This window comes from Gopherus evgoodei, chromosome 18, assembly GCF_007399415.2.
Source record: "Gopherus evgoodei ecotype Sinaloan lineage chromosome 18, rGopEvg1_v1.p, whole genome shotgun sequence".
In the NCBI taxonomy this organism is placed as follows: Eukaryota; Metazoa; Chordata; order Testudines; family Testudinidae; genus Gopherus; species Gopherus evgoodei.
The window spans coordinates 7,472,121-7,490,061 of NC_044339.1; the positions used below are offsets into that span (position 1 = coordinate 7,472,121).

The 17,941-nt window shown below is 48.3% G+C and overlaps 1 protein-coding gene across 2 annotated transcripts in view; it reads left to right on the plus strand.

Moving 5' to 3' along the window:
• Nucleotides 1–17,941, plus strand: part of PAX7 (paired box 7) — a 146,397-nt gene that overhangs the window by 55,693 nt on the left and 72,763 nt on the right. For both annotated transcript variants that reach the window (XM_030537820.1, XM_030537821.1), the window contains exon 5: nt 12,986–13,185. In XM_030537820.1, the coding sequence (XP_030393680.1) occupies nt 12,986–13,185 (200 nt within the window). The remainder of the gene's footprint in view (nt 1–12,985; nt 13,186–17,941) is intronic.

Consider the following 17,941-nt stretch of genomic DNA (forward strand, 5'->3'; position numbering starts at 1 on the left):
TAGAAAAAAGTTGAAAGAAAAGAAAAGAGACCGGAGTTGATGGATATTCCATCTGTTTATGCTCAGGCTAGTGCAGGGAATTGACAAAGGCTGTCAGAGGCATCGTCTCCCTCTCTCTCTCTCTGCTCCCCCCTCCCCCACCGTCTCTCCCCAAATGGTTTGGATGCTCCGGTTTTGTTCACTGCTCACACGTAACAGAATCGGTTTTCATGGCCAGGGGTCTTTCCATGGGGCACGGCAGCGGGCAGCTGCCCTGCCAAGCACGGACTTCCAGTGGGACTTAATAGGGGTCCTGATGGCTTTTATTTCCTTCATGTTCCGAGAAGAAGACGGAGACTCCAGGACTAGATCCCCCTGCGTGCAGTGCCATGGGCGTGCCATGAGCTACACTGCTTTATGTCAGCGCCGCAGGGGACTTGGTCTGTCCAGGTGAAATGTTAAGCAGCACCCTTCTGCATTGCCTGGCCTCCCCGAGACCCTTCTTGGAGAAGCAAACGTTTAACTGGTAAAGATCTCTGAACGAATCGCTGTCAGTTCTGTAACATATGAATGTTCAAGTGGTTTAGAGATCTAGCCCAAACACAGCTCGTGTAATGGGCTTTATGTACATCTCCAAGGCAATTGAACCAGGCTAGATGGATGGATGGAGAGAGAAGACTGTATGGTGATAGACAGACAGAGAGCTATGGATGGGCAGGACTCCAGAGTAAAGGTCCTTGACCAAGTCTTCACTCAAATCCAGGATTAGCAGCAGTGAAAACTCTTTGTGAGGGTTGATCTCCCTAGTTCTATCAAAACAAACATGTCTCCAAGCTGGAGTATTGGGTGGTGCAGTTGATGGTCAGGCTTCCCACTTTCCATTCCAAAATGCATGCACCGGTCTGTTGCTCCACAGTTCACGAGTCCTATCGTGCAAGACAGCGTGGGATGCCTGAATGCGTTGCGGGTGTTGTGACATTGGGTGGGCTGCCTCAGCAATATGCTCCCCTTGCACATCAGTCTGTTGTGTATTGACCTGTCATTCCCAAGTCATGTGGTGTTCTGTTGGGAAAATCCTGCTCTGGACAGCACCTGCGACAGAACCAATGTGTGTCTGCAAGGTCAGCCGCTCGCTTCCGCTTAGAATGGAAGGAGTGGAATCCAGCACACATGACACCCTGTGCCACTCTTCCCCTGGCTGACCCATGGGCTGGAGAGAGGCTCGCATTGACTTTTGGGTCTCAGCATAAGGGAGACGATTACCATAAAACACAGAGGTGCAGCAGCTTTGGGCTGCTGTTTAGTTTAAGCTGAAAATGTGACTGAAACAGTGCTGCTTGTATCTTCCTTAGGTGCTTATATGACCCCCCCGTGCCATACAATCTTTTTAATGTATTTATCATCACTCCTTAGAAGTCTAGATCTCCCCTTATTACTGATGGGGAGCTGGGGCACCGAGTGACTAAGTGATTTTCCCAAGGTCCCACAGATGTCTGTGGCAGAGCAGGGAATAGACCTGCCATGTCCTAAGTCCCAAGCTAGTGCCTTAGCCACGGTGCCACAATTGTGTGAACATTTCATGCCAAAGCAGCTGATGAAATACACTCCAGTTTGACTTTGTTATGAGCCCACAACATAAGAACACAAAAGCAGCCATACTGGGTAAGACCAAAGGTCCATCTGACCCTGTCTTCCAACAGTGGCCAATGCCAGGTGCCCCAGAGGGAATGAACAGAACAGGGAATCATCAAGTGAGCCATCGCCCTCTCACCTGATCCCAGCTTCTGTTTGCAAAGTGAGGCCTGAGTTCTGGAGGAACTGGGGCGGTTTTGCCATGTTTTTAACCGGAACCAGGGACAGCGTGGAGGTCCGGTCCAAGTCTCACTTGGAATCTTCAGATTCATTATTTCAACTGCAGTGTGAATCCAGGGGACCCAAAATTGGAAAAGAAACTCATCACTTGCTGCAGACCAAAATCTCTGTGTATTGCACGGCTCTAGCTGCATTTAGGTTTGCTGCCTGATGATCCAAACATTAAGAAGAAAGCTCGGAATGACATTTGATTTTCCATTCGCTTCTTTTTCAGGCTATTTAATCTCCAGCTTTCTCTTCTCACTAGCTTCTCCCTTCTCACGCCCCCCAATACAATTTTGCACCTTCAGAGAAGGCAAGGGAAATACCTCCCTCCCACCCCCGTCCTTCTGGAGCATCAGTCTCATTGTTAGTGTTATTGCCAAGTTGTAAAGTCCATAATGGACATTACCTCGATCTGTGGTTTAGTTACAGCTGACCAGTTCAGTGCCTGAATAAAAAAAACAAAACCCTCATCTCCTAAGGCCCCATACTAATGCTGTGCTGAACACTGCGGTCCCCAGCTGAGCTGTAAATGACTTTTTCATTTTCCTAGCCCTGCTACCCAGTCTGTTTGGTATTCAAGGGCACCCCACCAATACGCACCATCACTCGGCTTGGACCGAATTACTTGATTAAAACGCATATCAACTATTACGTGATTCAGTTTTCTGCTGTCGCTTCACACCACAGCCCCTAAACTATGTTAAACTGTAATATAGCTGAGGAGGGGCGGAGGGAACTGGGAGACAGAGGAGTTTACAGGTTGGGGAGAATGAAGAATTCAGGCTATATTGTATGCGCCGGTTATTGTTTCTTTGTGGATGGGGCCAGGTTGGGGGGATGCATCTGGAGTTGAACTATCTCTCTGGCTCTCTTTTGAACACATCTGCAGCTAAATAGGTTGGGAGGGGAGAGCGAGGAAGGGTTATTCTGCAGAAATCTTATTTAGTTAAAATCCCACCCCTCACATTTAGGGCTCAACACTTCATCGGCCTCAAAGAAGAGAGACGGGGGGTGGGGAGGGTGATTTTTGTTTTCGTATTAAAAAAAATCTCATGGAAATATAATTCTTTTGTGCCTGCAGTACCGCCGTCTCTCTCCTCAACTCACTTTTTAGATGGTCTTGTTTGCATTTTGATGGATTTTATTTGCTTTCTGCCTGTTCCTGCTCCAGAGAGAGGCAGATACTCTATTCCCAGGGCTGCCCAGCTCTTGCTCAGAGGGAACCATCAATTGTGGTCAGAAAATGGGTACTCATTGCAAATTTAAAAAATGCATCTTGCTGTGCCTTATTGAGCCTCCCGAATTGCTGCCATCGCCAGTTGAGGTCAGTTGGTGAATCAAAATAGGGATTTTATGACCCCACCCCAGCACTGCTGTCCCCTCTTGGCACTTGGCATCCACGCCGTGTTTTTTCTGCTTCCTCCTCCAACCCTATCAATATTGATTCTGCATTCTAGCCAGCAACTCTGCTACTGATGCAGCGGGCAGAACAGAAACACTCTTGCTCTTCTGTGGCAGTACTAGGTGTAGCATGAACACTTGTCTGGGTAAGTAAACTAAGTAGATACGGGCTGCACCGTGGGCTGTTCTTATCCCTGACAGACTCATTTTCCTGCATAAAAATAACTAGCCTGCCTGGCAAACAAAGCCAGTCTTCTGATATCAATGCAAATCAGTGTGTGAAATCTCTGTACGGCCATATGTTGGGGTTTTATACTGCCACCCATTCCATAGCATCGGAGTGCCATCAACAGTCTGTTTCCAGAGGTAGGAGGAGGAGAAAGCAAGGTATCGGAGCCAAAGATCCAGGCCGTTGTCCATTAGAGCCTCGAAAAGTCAATTCAGGAGGGCTCAAATGGAGAGGAGGAATATGGCCTCCATACATATATATGGGATTGGTCCTGCTTTGAGCAGGAGTTGGACTAGATACCTCCTGAGGTCCCATCCAACCCTGATATTCTATGATTCTATGATATGGAGCATCCTCCTGGTGCCAAGCTGGATTGTGATGCCCTTGCTCACATGGAGTAGGACCTAACCCCATGCATAGCCCCATTGATTTCAGCAGGGCTGCTCATGGTGTAAGGTGCCGCTCAGCATGAGGAAAAGGTTCACAGGCTGGCCCTGTGCATGTGTCATGGGGTCCTGACCAGAACCTGTACCCAGCCCAAAGCTCCAGTGGTGGTGAAGATTTCCATCCAATGAGCTCTTCCCTGGAGTGCCTCTTGGCTGCATTGTGGCAACGTGACACCACATCACCAGCTGTTGAGACAGCAGTGTGATGTGAGGAAACCATCCCCTCACAGCAGGGGCTGCTCCCCGTGTCACCAACCAGACCACAGAATAATGCTCTTTAATTTCCCCCTGAGCATGAGGGTGGGAAGAGCCATGGCCCAAACTCAGAAGGTTCAGAGCAGAATTTCTGGACAGGTGGCCGAGTTCCATTCACACCCTGCCCAGGAACCGATCCCATGCAGCCTCCTGAGGGGCTTTGGGGTCGGAGGGTTTGGACGGCCAAGTCTTTAAAGTTGGTTAACCCCACCCCCGTTGTGCTGTTGATCTGAGGCTTCCCGACGCCTTAACCAGCTTCCCAGTGAGCAGGCACCGCAGCGCCTTTGGTACAGTCTTTTGGGGATGTCCCAACTGCCCCGTGACTTTGGAGTGATTTGGGATGCAGCCCCTTTGATGCCGTGACTTACTGTGTGCGGACAGCGCCCTGACGGGCTCCGGCAGGTTCCCAGCGACTCACAAATCCGTTCCCCTCTCTCTTCCTCTCAGTCACTTTTTAGGATGGGGCAAGTGGGAGCGAGAGAGAGAGGAAATAGAGTTAAAGGAGAGAGGGTGACAGAGAGAGATGAGAAATATCATAGGAGAAAACACGCAGCCCCCCTTTTACCTCCCCTCCCCCCTGCCCAAATCTGATTTCCTCTATAATGAATGCATCTTCATGTCCAATCCTGTCTGCGAATCCTTCCAGAAAGCACCGAGGTGCTTCAAGAAGAGGCAGCGGGCCCTTGTAGAGCACCGAGGGCTGTCTGAGCCTGGAGGGGCTCGCCGTGGCCGATTCCACCTAATCCTGTTGATTAATTTAACTCCAAGGCTAAGAGGCTCCCAGAAGTAATGGAGGGAAAGGGAGGGGGAAGGGGCTGGGGAGAGAGAGGAGAAGCATGCCCCTTAATTATTGAGGGTTTTTCTTCTTCCTCCCCTACTCCCACATCCCCATTCCACTCCCACCCCTTTCAAACTCCTGCAAACTCCCTCTGCTCAGCTCCTCCTAATTACACGCCCCACCTCCGCTGGCCTTGTTACCCAGGAATGCGCGTTTGCGGGCCATAATTTACACATTTTCTCATGCTAGACTGGATTGTAAAACCAGCTCCCCCACCCCTCCAGCTCTTTCCCGTCTCCCAGACCCCCTCCCTGCCCCGCCAACGCACCTGCGTGTGTTGCTTTGACCACGTACCCTTCATCCGAGAGGAGCCATCTTGTTTCATCCCTCGAATCCTCAGTTCAAACCTGGGGCTTGAGGTGGATCATGCAAATCTCCAGTTAGCCTCTCCTCACCTTCTTTTCTCCATCCTCTTGGGGGTGGGAGGATGTGGTGGTGTGGGGCTGTTCCTGGGATTTTGTTCGTGGTGAAAGTTAATGCTACAGCGAAGGACTGGACCATGAGCCCCGATCTGAATGCCCCCAGCTTTGGAACAAGTTGGATCTAGTTCAAGTTTTGCCGATTGGGCTCATCTCTGCTCGCCGCTAGGCTAGGGTTTCCTGAGCCAGATTCTGAGCTTCCGCAAATTGGCAGAGCTCCATGGATTTCGGTGGGTCTGCACTGATTTAAACCAGCTGAGAATCCGGCCCACTGACATCAGTGGAGCGACGCTGATTGACGCCAGCCGAGGTTGCAACCCATTACTATCTTTACCAATTATTTTGTATTACAGTCACACCCACCAGCTCCAACTGAGAGCGGAGCCCCTTTGTGCTAGGTGCTGTACACAAACAGAGACCCAGCCAGACTTTACCCCAAAGGGCCAAGAATCTAAATAAGGAGGGAGGGGACTTAAGAAGTGTTGCCAATTTTCAAGTTGGCAAACTTTCTCCTGTACTATAAATCCACATTTGTTGCTTGTTTCCAAGGGCGAGCCAATTAAAGAGAAGAAAAATGTTTTTCTAGCTACAGGGCAGCTGTGCTGTGTGTGAGAGATAGACTCGCCCCTCAGAAACTAGCCTGGAACCAGTGCGTGTCCTGTATCTAGAATATATCCTAGAGGGGCTGCTCTTTCATCTCCCCTCTCTGTGCCATTTTTCCCATGGCTTTTTCTCCCTTCTTCTCTTCTTCTTCCTTCCCTTTCACAGGCAATCCCCAGACATCCTCGAGGGGTTGAAAGCGAGCGAGCTAATCTTTCCCTGTCCCTCATTACAAGGGGTGATGGGTGACCCATGCAAAAGGTGCTGCCTGTTTTTTCCACTGCCTTGCGTTAAGGGTGGTCAATTATACCTGGAGAGAGGGAGCATAAAATGCTCCCCAGTCACTGTTGCTTGCATTGCAATACCCTCTAGAAGCCCTAGTGCCGTTGCGCTTGGCGCTGTACAAACATATAACAAAGAGATGCTCCCACCCCAAAAAGTTTACAGTCTGGATACGTCCACACTACCGGCTGGATTGGCTTCTAGACGCAATAAATCAGTCCCTGAACGCGTTCCCCGTCAACTCCGGAACTCCACCAGGGCGAGAGGCGGAAGCGGAGTTGACGGGGAAACTGCGGCTGTCGATCTCACACTATGAGGACTGGAGGTAAGTCAAAATAAGATACGTCGATGCTATTCTCGTAGCTGAAGTTGCGTATCTTACATCGACTCCCCCCAGTGTAGACCAGCCCAGAGTGGGATTTGCCACCTCTCACACCAATGGTGACATTATACACCCACTTCACACACCTTTCCTCAGGTGCACGTGATGACACATGGTGTAAGGGGGGAAGAATCAGGCTCATGGACTTTATATTTCAGAGGCTACGTCTACATGCAAAAGTTGTACCCCTTTATCTAGACTGGTAGTGTTTAAAGCAAGATAAGAGCCCTAGTGTGGATGCAATTAAACCTGTCTAACCGTGCTTATCCCCTACGGCTTATTCCTATAAGGGAAGTGGGTAAATTAGACCAGTATAAGACATCATTATCACAGTGTAACTGTATCTACACTAGGAATTGTACTAGTATAAATATTATGATTAAAAAACCCCACAGCTGTAATTGACACAGTAATACCGATGCAAAATCTGAGGCTCTAATCAAACGATGCTTCTCAAAACTATCCAGTATCTCAGGTTCCACATCCTTGGAGGTTTTTAAGAACAGGTTGGACAAACCCCTGTCAGGGAGGGTCTAGGTATACTTGGGTCCTGCCTCAGCCCAGGGAGATAGCTTAGATGACCTCTGGAGGTCTCTTCTAGCCCGACATTTCTGTGATAATCAGGCTGGGTATTTTGCACGATTTCTTTTTCCAGCCAGGATCGAAATACCTCCAGAACAGCCTGTCTCGCACTCCTTTGCTGCTTCTGCTGCCTATCCTGGCTGGAGCCTGGTTGTTCAGAAGAACAGTAATAAACAGGGGAGGCAGGGAAGGCATCCAAACATTTTCAAACTGGGGAAAAAAGTTGGTTCAGGTTTTGGATGAAGGCTCTTGGTGGTTCGGGGGGGTGGGGGCATTATTTTTGCGTTATACACAGGGGGTGGTTATTCCTGCAGGTTTCTTAATCTTTTTGTGAGTGAACTTTGCTGAGAATAATAGAAGTAAGTCCCCCGCATAGGAGCCCTCTGACTAGGAAAAGACCTGTTAGAGTATTGAGGCCATCTTTCTGTAGTTACGGGAGATCATCCCCTTGATAATACAGGATGCATTGGCTAATCAGCTGACACTACACTCAGTCTTAGCCAGAAGGCGGCCCGCATTATTTAAAAAAAATCTGTGCCTGACAGTGGCAGCTGCATCCTGCTAAGACCAGCTGGTTCCAGACGTGCCCTGGGATCTGTCTTGCTCCCTGGTCTGTTCCATATGGTCTCGTGGTTAAAGCACAGGACTTGGCATCAGGCGTTTTGAGTTGTATTCCCAGCTCTGCTGCATGACCATAGGCAAGTCCCTTCCACTCTCCATGCCCCGTTTGTCATCGAACGCTTTCTGGAAATGATCAGACAGGGAGTGTTCTGCAAGGCCAGTGTCTCACTGCCGCCACTTTGTAATGACAGCTTTGGCGCTCTCCCATCTGGCACTGCAGCCAGGTAGATGGCCAGCAAGTCCCAAGGGACAGGCTGATGAGTTGGGTGTCATGACAACTGGCTATTCCCTGCCAGGCTCCTTGTGAGGGGCTTTTCACCTGCCAATTTGCGGATGTTTAAAGAAGTTTGGCTCCTTCCCATTCCAGACCACCATGGAAAATATGCACAAGAGGCTAGGTGGGGAAGCAAACGGGGGCGGGGGATGAAGCTTATCTGAGTTTTGGGAGGCTCTCTCATTCTACTTCCCCATCTCCTACACTGGGGTGTGTGTGTGTGTGTGTGATATTTTGGGTTGCAGCAGGGCTGTATGAATTAGTGACAGGTATTCTGGCAGTAACACCAGATAGCTGGAAGAGTTGGATTCATTATCCATCGATATTGTAGCACTAACCCCAGGTATATAAAACACCTGGATGTTGGATGTTTTGTTCATAGATAGTCAAGCATGACCACCAGGTAGCCAGGTGAGCCAGCTCCGTTTTCTATAGATCAGGGCTCGGCAACCTTTCAGAAGTACTGTGCCGAGTCTTCATTTATTCACTCTAATTTAAGGTTTCGAGTGCCAGTCATACATTTTAATGTTTTTCAGAGGTCTCTTTCTATAAGACTATAATATATAACTAAACTATTGCTGTACGTAAACTAAATAAGGATTTAAAAATGTTTAAGAAGCTTCATTTCAAATTAAATTAAAATGCAGAGACCCCTGGACCAGTGGGCAGGACCTGAGCAGTGTGAGTGCCACTGAAAATCACCTCGCATGCCACCTTCGGCACACGTGCCATAGGTTGTCTACCCCTGCTATAGATATTCTAGCACCACTCCCAGGTGGACAGGTGAACTGGAGGAAAATATTATAATTTATTATCAACGTCACCTTTATATTGGGATACGTCCAGATCAGGGGGTTCGCTGCACTAGGCACGGGTACAATAATATAGTAAATTACAGTCCTTGGACTGAAGCACTTAGAGTCTGAAAGACAAGAAGTAACATGTGGAGGAGACAAAAAAAGGGGGTCACGTTTAAGAGGTGGGGGAGGCAGGGTAACAGAAATAATCGGATATGTGCAATTCTAAGGGTCAGGATCAGTGATCACAAAGCCGATGAGGACTCTGGAAGTCCTCTCAGGTGGTTAGGTTGCCTGCATGTTTTCTAACGGCCAGCAAGTCCATTCCACCCCTACAACACAGTAAATCTGAAACTCCGTATAATTACTTCACAATGAAAAGAGCGTCACTAAGTAGCTGTTCCTTATGCAACAGCCTGAGTATGGTTGCTATGTGTGTGTGTATTTATCTATACAACACTGAAATAATGTTCTATCTGATTAATTTGCCTTCACAACTGTCTGTGGTGTATTGAGGACTCAGTTGTATTGCAAGCTATCACTTTAAAAGCAGGCTGTGGGGGAGCTTCCTTGTCCTGCTTGCAGGCTCTTCGGATAATATGTGAGCAGAGTCAGTCTGGAAGGAGCCAGTTTAAAGGAAAGTGGGGTGAATTGTGCTTTGCTGCCTTAGTGAGCAGCCTGCTTTCTCTCTCTCTCTGTTTTGGGTTACTGTGCATTGTTCTGGAGTCTAGGAACAAAAATAGTGTTCCTCTGCAGCCTTCCAGCAAGAGTGTTTTACATTTTTTATCTAACATCTCTGTTTATATGCTGTGGACAAAACACTCTCAAATGTCCTCTCATTACCAGGGACAGCCTTCAGTTTAGACCCAAACTTACCTCTGTCCTAACTTCTATTATGCAAACTATTTCCATCAAGAATGCCAACTAATGAAACTTACAGTTGCTTGTGAAATATACAATTATATTTATGCTAAGTAAATTAATGATATGTTCTTGGATTCCAGATGTGCTTGTGCACAGTCTGGTTCCCCAGAGCCTAGATGTACCTATACCTGGCCCAGATGTGCATGTTGCACTATTTAAGAATCTAGAGATTTTCCTGAAAATGCAAAAACCAGTGAAGCTGATCATGTACCAGAACCAACGAAGCTGATAATGTACCAGATTTGTGCTACAGTCAGGATTCTAAAGGCCTCCTAAAAATATTGGCCTGATGCATCCTCCTCACATAGACCCAAGAAATGAAAGCATCCTGCCCTGCAGCACGCTGGCTCCAATGGCATGTTTGACCTGCTCGTTATAAATAATTGGCCCCCACTGGGACATTTGCCTCATGCCCCACAGGCCGTCTGCATTGTTCAGCAGCTGTTGAGAACACCACAGCTGGGATTCCCAGTCCTGGGAGGGGAAAAAAGAGGTTTTGGTGGAAAGTTCCGATCACCACATAAGAACACAGTGAAGAGAAGGGGCCAGATTCATCCCAGGGGCAGCTCCATTGACTTTATATGGATTATTCCAAGGATGGATTTGGCCCTGCATACGTAACTCGTGCATTTAATCATAGCTGATAAAGGTTTGGCCTAATAGGAGTAGATTGGGGTTGTGAGCTATACACTGAAATAGATTATGGTCCTGATTCTGCTCTCAGCTACGTCAGTATAAATCGGGAATAACACCATTGAAGTCAGTGGAGTTATTCTGGTGTAAGGGAGATCAGAATCAGGTCCCTGTAGTTAATCAATGTGCATTTAAGTACAATTGATTGTCTTAATGAGAGACAGGGAAAGAGAAACAGACAGAGACAGCAGATTGCTTGTTTCACTGAGGAGACCTAAGGCTTTATACATCATGTTCTCCGGTCTGCCTCCATACTGAGCAAGGGCATATATCCCAAGAGAGTTGAAGTTGTCTCTCACTTTCCCACACAGCAGCGACGTGGGGTACCGGCCTAGATTAAGCATTCTGTGCATTGGTATCTGCACCACTCAACCTGTGGCAAGGTCGCACAGCATCTGTTGAGAGAACACTTTTGCAATGTGAGTGGCCTCGAGGGAGCACTAAAGAGTGATGCAGTCTAGCACCTTTCTCCCACCCCCTCCCAGTAAGGTTCATCGGGCCGTGTATTTACACTGGGGTAACTCTGTGGACATCAGCTAAGGATTTGCACTTGTGTATGTGAGACCAGAATCAGGCCCACTAGCTCTGGGGCAAACTCTTTTGGCCAGGTATGATCTATTTGGTTTCGTTGTTTAATGGTACGTCCCATACACAGCAAAGACTTGATACTGGCAGCAGATCCACATCAATACAACTCAAGCAAATGCTTCAGCATTTTTCTTTCTTTCTTTCTCCTTCTTTCTTTTTCCCTTCCTCCCAGATAAAAGACTGTAGCAGGTGGGGTATCAGAGCTAATAATGAAGACAGAGTAGATAGAGTGAAAGCCAGGACTGTAGCCAAAACATGAGCAAAGAACAGAAAATTTGTTTGCTTGCCCCCTCCAAGAGCCGAGGACCTTTTCTGTGAGTTGTGACTCCCTTTAACCTTGTACGATGCTGACAGGAGATGCAGCTACTGACTTAAGAGGAAACCTTTCCCTGTAAGCTGTTTTGAAACTTGTGGGAGTTCTTTAAACTCCTAGTGTCTCCCTTAAGATGCTTTTAGCCTGTTAAAAATGCTACTTTATGGACCCATCATAATTCCCTCAAAGCGGGGCTCGGGGTGCCCTATTCACTGAAGTCAGGGGGCCAAATGCTACTTTTGAGGATGGGCTGTTGGGGAAGTTTTGCTGTCTCTCTTGTGAATTTGGTCCCGATAAATATGCTGGATTAAACCCTCCCTTTATCCATGGGACAGGTGGAACCTGGGCAGCAGCCATGAAATCTCCCTGTGCACTGTGCCCAGCAAAAGGGCATCATGCCAACCAGAAGGGACCACCTCTAGGGTTGACAGGGGAATCCACTCAGCTCACGGTCTTTCTGCAGAGATGGCCAACAATGAGCATCGGCTGTGGGGTGTTTGGGGGGAAATGGATGCTTGTTCGCAAGGAACTAAACCGAGGCCCCTAAACTCATGTCACAAAGGGGCATCAAACAGCCACCTGCTGACTCAGGCTAAGGGACAGTTTAACTGCAGTGTAGACTGGATTCAGGCTGCAACCTGAGCTCTGGGATCCTCCACCTTGCAGGGTCCTAGAGCCTGAGATATTGATGTTAGGTCCTCTGCCCTCCATTTAAAGCCCCTACCCAGCTCTGGCCATCTATAGAGGATGTGCTTTCTCTCAGCCACTGAGAAGCAGTGCTGGTTCCATCAGAATCAAGCCAGGAGCCCTGTGTCCTCTGGGCAGGCCAGAAGTAGAAACTATTTTCATGCCCCATGAGAGTTTTTGAGGTTTCACGTGTGTTTCCATGTCCCAAATCAGGACCAAGGGTTCACAAATGTCCACAAACTGATCATCCGAAAACTATAATAATCATCAAACTCACATGTTTGATCATTTGTAGGTGTTTCTTTTCAATTTTGACCTTTTTTTGTTTTGAACCTTTTTATAAAAAATAGAAATTAACATTTAAAAAAGAAAAATAGTTCCCAACTGTCAAATGAAATGTTTTGTTTCAAAAATATCAAAATGGGACATTTCTACCATTTGGAAACTTTTCTTTTTTTCCCAAACAATTTTCGAATCAGGAGGTTCATCAAAACTGATCCTTTCCCACAAACCATTTCAGTTTTGACAAATCAACATTTTTCTGACAAAAATTTTTTGTCAGAATTTCCCAGTCCAGTTCTACCCAGAAGTAGAAGTTGGCTTGGTGGACACCATCACAGTAGAATCGCTCTAATTCTGGTTGTGGGGTGGCTGGGAGGCATTAGTAGGCTATTATCTACAGGAAGTCAGACTAGATGATCTGATGGTCTATTCAGGCCTTAAACTCTATGACTATATTGGATTCTCTCCTTCCCTGTAGCTATTCAATTCTGGATTTTCTGCCATTTAAGCTTCAGTCCTTCGCTTTTCCTCACCAGGTAACAGGCTGGATGAAGGCTCAGATGTTGAGTCTGAACCGGACCTCCCCTTGAAACGCAAGCAGCGTCGTAGCCGGACCACCTTCACAGCCGAGCAGCTGGAGGAGCTGGAGAAGGCCTTTGAGAGAACCCACTACCCAGATATCTACACACGAGAGGAGTTAGCCCAGAGGACCAAACTCACAGAGGCCCGAGTACAGGTAAAGATGAAAGTCAGGACACGGCTGAGTCCCCTGATAACACAGCAGCCAGGGACTCTTTAGGTCCATTGACCTAGGAGCAGGAGGAGCTGAAAGTTGGAGGATGACACGGTGGATGAACCATTTCTATATGATCAGGTGACCGGGGCTGAGATGCATAATCTGGATCCAGATCCAAAGTTTCCCCATAGCCCAAGGCTGTTCCTATCTGGGATTTTGGTTTGGCCCATTACAGCTGCAAAATTTCAATCCAGATTGGGATCATGATCCAAACCTTCCCAAAGCTGATGGGACATTCAGTCCTGTGTTTAGTGCCTTGAGTGGGGAAGGGGCTGTATCCCATTTAGCTAGGAGTGTCTGGGCTGTTTCTACTATTTACCATACACCAGCCTCCCCTCTCCCCGCCCAAGGGTTTGGATCATATTTTGCAAAGGTTGCAAATTCTATATGTGAATCTGTTTTTCTTTTTGCAAATCTCCTGAGAGTTTGTGAGTGGGGGCGGGGGTGGAAGGGGAGAGGAGGAGGAAGGGAGAAAGCTATGACATCGACACAATTAATAGCCCTTGTGGGAACTCCGCACACAGACCCTTATGTCTTCCAGATAAAGCCTGGGTCAGCAGTGTGTGCAAACATGCAGAGGGATAAGGAGTGTGAACAGATCGGTGGGTATAATAGAGTCCCCTGGGGAAAGGGAAGGGGGGGGGTGCTGAGGATTGTGCTGGGTTAAAGAAGTGAAATGGAGACACCAACAGCCAGTGTGGGCAGCGCTATTCGGTTTCAGCCTCAGCATCGGGGGCTCTGCCTGTTGAGCCTGGAGTGGAATTGCAGCCGCAGGAGGGAGGGAAAGAGCAACTCCATCTCGTGACAGTGAAATAGGTCTTCAGTTAAATGACCTTTTGGAAGCAAAATAGGCGTTTTTCTATCTGAGATTCCCTGCAGAATAATAACAGACCTGTGTTAATCCCTCCGAGGCCAGCCCAGCCATATGGCTGCATCCTCCCAAAACCGGGCCTCACACCTCTCGGACACCCACCCAGTTCATGGTCTTGCCCTAGCCATCAAAAGAGATGGAGAGCAGCAATGCTACAGCTCACAGCATTTCCTGTGTGTCTTTTTGCCTCCCGCTGGCTTTTCCTGCCCGACTCATGTTCTCTGAAAGCTGCCACCGCAGGGGCTGAGACTCACAGTGCGTGGGTGTAGCAAAGGCTCAATGACTGCAGCGTGTCTCCCTGAGCCTCTCTGTGTCTCATTTTCTCCATCTGTATAGTGGAGATGATGATATTGGCCTCTGTAAAACTCTTTGAGATCTACTGATGAAAAACTCTATATACGAGCGAGGGATGATTATTATTTTCCTGGGGAGGGAAGATCTGACCCATCGTACCTTGAGACACAAAAGATGCCCTGTGTCAGAGTGAATCCTTCTCCACATGAACATGGGCTGTACTGCCCCAGCAGAGGAGATGTAGTGGACATTAGACCGACAGTGGCCTGGGGCACATGACCTATGAGGAGAGGCCAAGGGAACTGGGCTTATTTAGTCTACAGAAGAGAAGAATGAGGGGGGATTTGATAGCAGCCTTCAACTACCTGAAGGGCGGTTCCAAAGAGGATGGTGCTCGCCTGTTCTCAGTGGTGACAGATGACAGAACAAGCAGTAATGGTCTCAGGTTTCACTGAAGGAGGTCTAAGTTTGATATTAGGAAAAACTATTTCACTAGGAGGGTGATGAAGCACTGGAATAGGTTGTCTAGGGAGGTGGTGGAATCTCCATCCTTAGAGGTTTTTAAGGCCTGGCTGGAATGATTTAGTTGGGGTTGGACCTGCTTTGACCGAGGCTGGACTAGATGACCTCTTGAGGTCTCTTCCAACCCTGATCTTCTGTGATTCCTTGATACTAGACTTGACTTTAGCCAAGGTCTTCCTGAGATTTTTGCAATAATAATGCCATTTGTTCATGATGAGCCCAATCCACCTCCCACTAAAACCCAAGAAAAAACCCCAATGCCTGCAACAAGCATTGGAACAGACCCTGTGCTGTTCCAAGAGTTTATCCTTTTATCTGCATTACACTGGGTTGCTCATTCTCTTGGTTTAGGGCACATTGGTGGTGAAAGCCAGTCTACGGTAACTGGTCTAGAGCAGAAACACAGCAGCTGCGTCACTGAAATGCTGCTTTATTTCCTTCTGGGCAAGACCAGCAAAATCACCCTGCTGGGATCCCAGTTTGTGCTAAGTACTCTTCTTGAGGACAGGAAGCACAGGGCTTCCTGTCCTCAAGTCTCCATGAGAGCCGCTAGCCAGCAAGAAGGGGTCGTCTTTGCACCATGAGACCATTTGACCTCTTGAAAATTCTCCTACCTGCTCCTGAAGCAAGCCCTGCTCCACCCACCCTGGATGGCAGGGGCTTGTGCAGGAGATAAAATACCGAGTGGGGGTTGCATGCTCCGCTTCTGATTTACTTTATCTGATGCAGACCCTAGTAGAGAAACAAGGAGAAGTAAGAAGGTGCCGGTTGGCCAAACCCACCCACAGAATGGTGCTTGGAGGGGGAATTTTACTTGGGCAAAGACCCCTACACACATTTTTACGGTGAAAAATATATCTGTATTCAGTGTACTGTGGTGCCAGTTGCGGGAGCGGAGAGAAAGCCCGAGGAGTGCCAGAGAGCTGAGATTCCTCCCCACAGCCCCTGCCAAATCTTCTAATCCAGGCACCCACGCAGCTGGAAGAGCTGCCCTGTGAACCTGTGGCAGGTTCCTTCCTTCTGAGGAGTTCCGACCTCAGAGCGACAAGGGGGTGGAGGAAAGCAAAACCAACCAAATAAATAAATAACCCCCTTCCCTCGGCTCAAGCTGTGATCTCCGAATCCCTCTCCTGGCTCCCAGGCAGCTTGTGGGGAAGGCTCCTGCCAGAGTGCTAGTAGCAGCTGTTCTCCGAGGCACATTCCTGATGGCTTTTTCATTCCAACATCCTGGCAGGCTCGGCTTCTTCCCACCGCTTTTAAGCCTGCCGCCCCTTGTAAAATTTTCTGGATATCACAGCGGATCTTTCACTGGCTCTCAGGAGCCACAAACATCAGTCAATCAAGTTCTTGTGGAAAACACACACACACAACAGGAAGAGTCCTGCAGCCCTTTTCTCCTCTCTTCGCAGATTCTGCAGCCAGAACGGATGTTTATTAGCAGTAGTTATAGTAATATTACAGTAATGGCTAGAGGTACCAGCCAAGATTGGGACCTCATTGTGCTAGATGTTGTGCGCGCGTACACACACACACACACACACTTTCTCTCTCTCTCTCTCTCTTTCTCCCCATGCCCCAAGGAGCTTACAAGGCAAAACAGACAAAGGGTGAAAGGAAAAAAAGAGGTACAGAGAAATGAAGTGCCCCAGGTCACACAGCCAACCCAAGATCTGCTGAGTCCCATCTAGTGCCTTATCCACTGGGTCCCACTGCCTCCCAGAGCAGCTAGTCTGACCTCCTGCACAAGAGAGGCTGTGGAATGAACCCTGCCCTGCCTCATTTAGTGTCTCTGATCCCTTACCCACACACTTCCCTCTACCTGAGAAGCCCCTAGATCTGTTAAACTCACTGGCAAGGCTTCGGAACTTGGCCGGTCGTGCAGCTGTCCAGCTAAGTGGAAGTTTGACACATTGACAGCTAACAAAAATTTGCAAGCTGAAGAACAAGGGGAAGGGGAGGAAGGACCAGTTTCTCATCTGCTAAAAAGATCATGGAAGAATGAGTGATATTTTCAATAGGGCCATAGCAACCTCAGTGCAGTCAAGGTGCATGAATCCAAAATGCAGGCACTGCATGCAGTGTCCAAGGTACATGGCATGTAGAGGAGTGTTAAGTCAATGGATAGGCTGCCACTGACTTCAGTGGGCCTTGCATCAGATTCTTAGGGCCTGAACCTATTGCCTGTGAAAGCAACAGCAAAATCCCCATTGACTTGAATGGGAACAGGACAATGCCTGTGTGTTCTACTCCAATTGTACAGTTGGGTGGTTCCTTTTTCTGGGTCACTCTCTCCTCATTTGCTCCCACTCCCACCCCAACCAGCCAAACCACTGGGAGTCAAGTGGGACCACGCATGCCAAGGGTTTGCATTTAGTCCCCAATCCAGTCAAGCTCCTTGTACCAAGGGGTCAGATGTTCAGGTGAGGTCACTGCAGTGCTGGTTGCTAATCAGGGAATGTCATTCCCAGTTCCAGGAGATGTACCGTGCTACCTCTGATCCAGCCTCGGGCACTACCAAGAGAGTGTAGCTGCGATGGTGGGAGGGGCTAGCCACCCTGAGTACGTACCTGTGTGAGAAGCCAGGCCTGTTCTCAGCACGGCTAGCCCCTCCTGCTGCTCACGCTCAATTTGTAGCACGCTAGCCTGACCAGAGTTAGCATCCTTGAGATGGGAATACGCCCTCCGCTTGAAGTGTAGACATATCCTTAGCCTCATGGCTTAGAGGCCGGGCTGGGGCATCTGCACGGCTGATCCCAATGGTAGCAGGAGGGGCTGAGCTGACACTGGATTAGAGCCAGGGAGGTCTTGGCTTTATAAAACCTAGACTAAGGATGGTGAACTTTTTGGTTTGTTATGTTGCCTTGTTTTCAGTAGGCTTCCTGGGCCCAAGGTTAAACTCAGCATCTAGTTCTATGGGCGCAGTTAATGACAGGCGTCTAACTTCCTGGTTAGTAACCACCATCAAGTGGCCAGGCTTTTAGGGCCAGATCCTTAGCTGGTGTATATCAA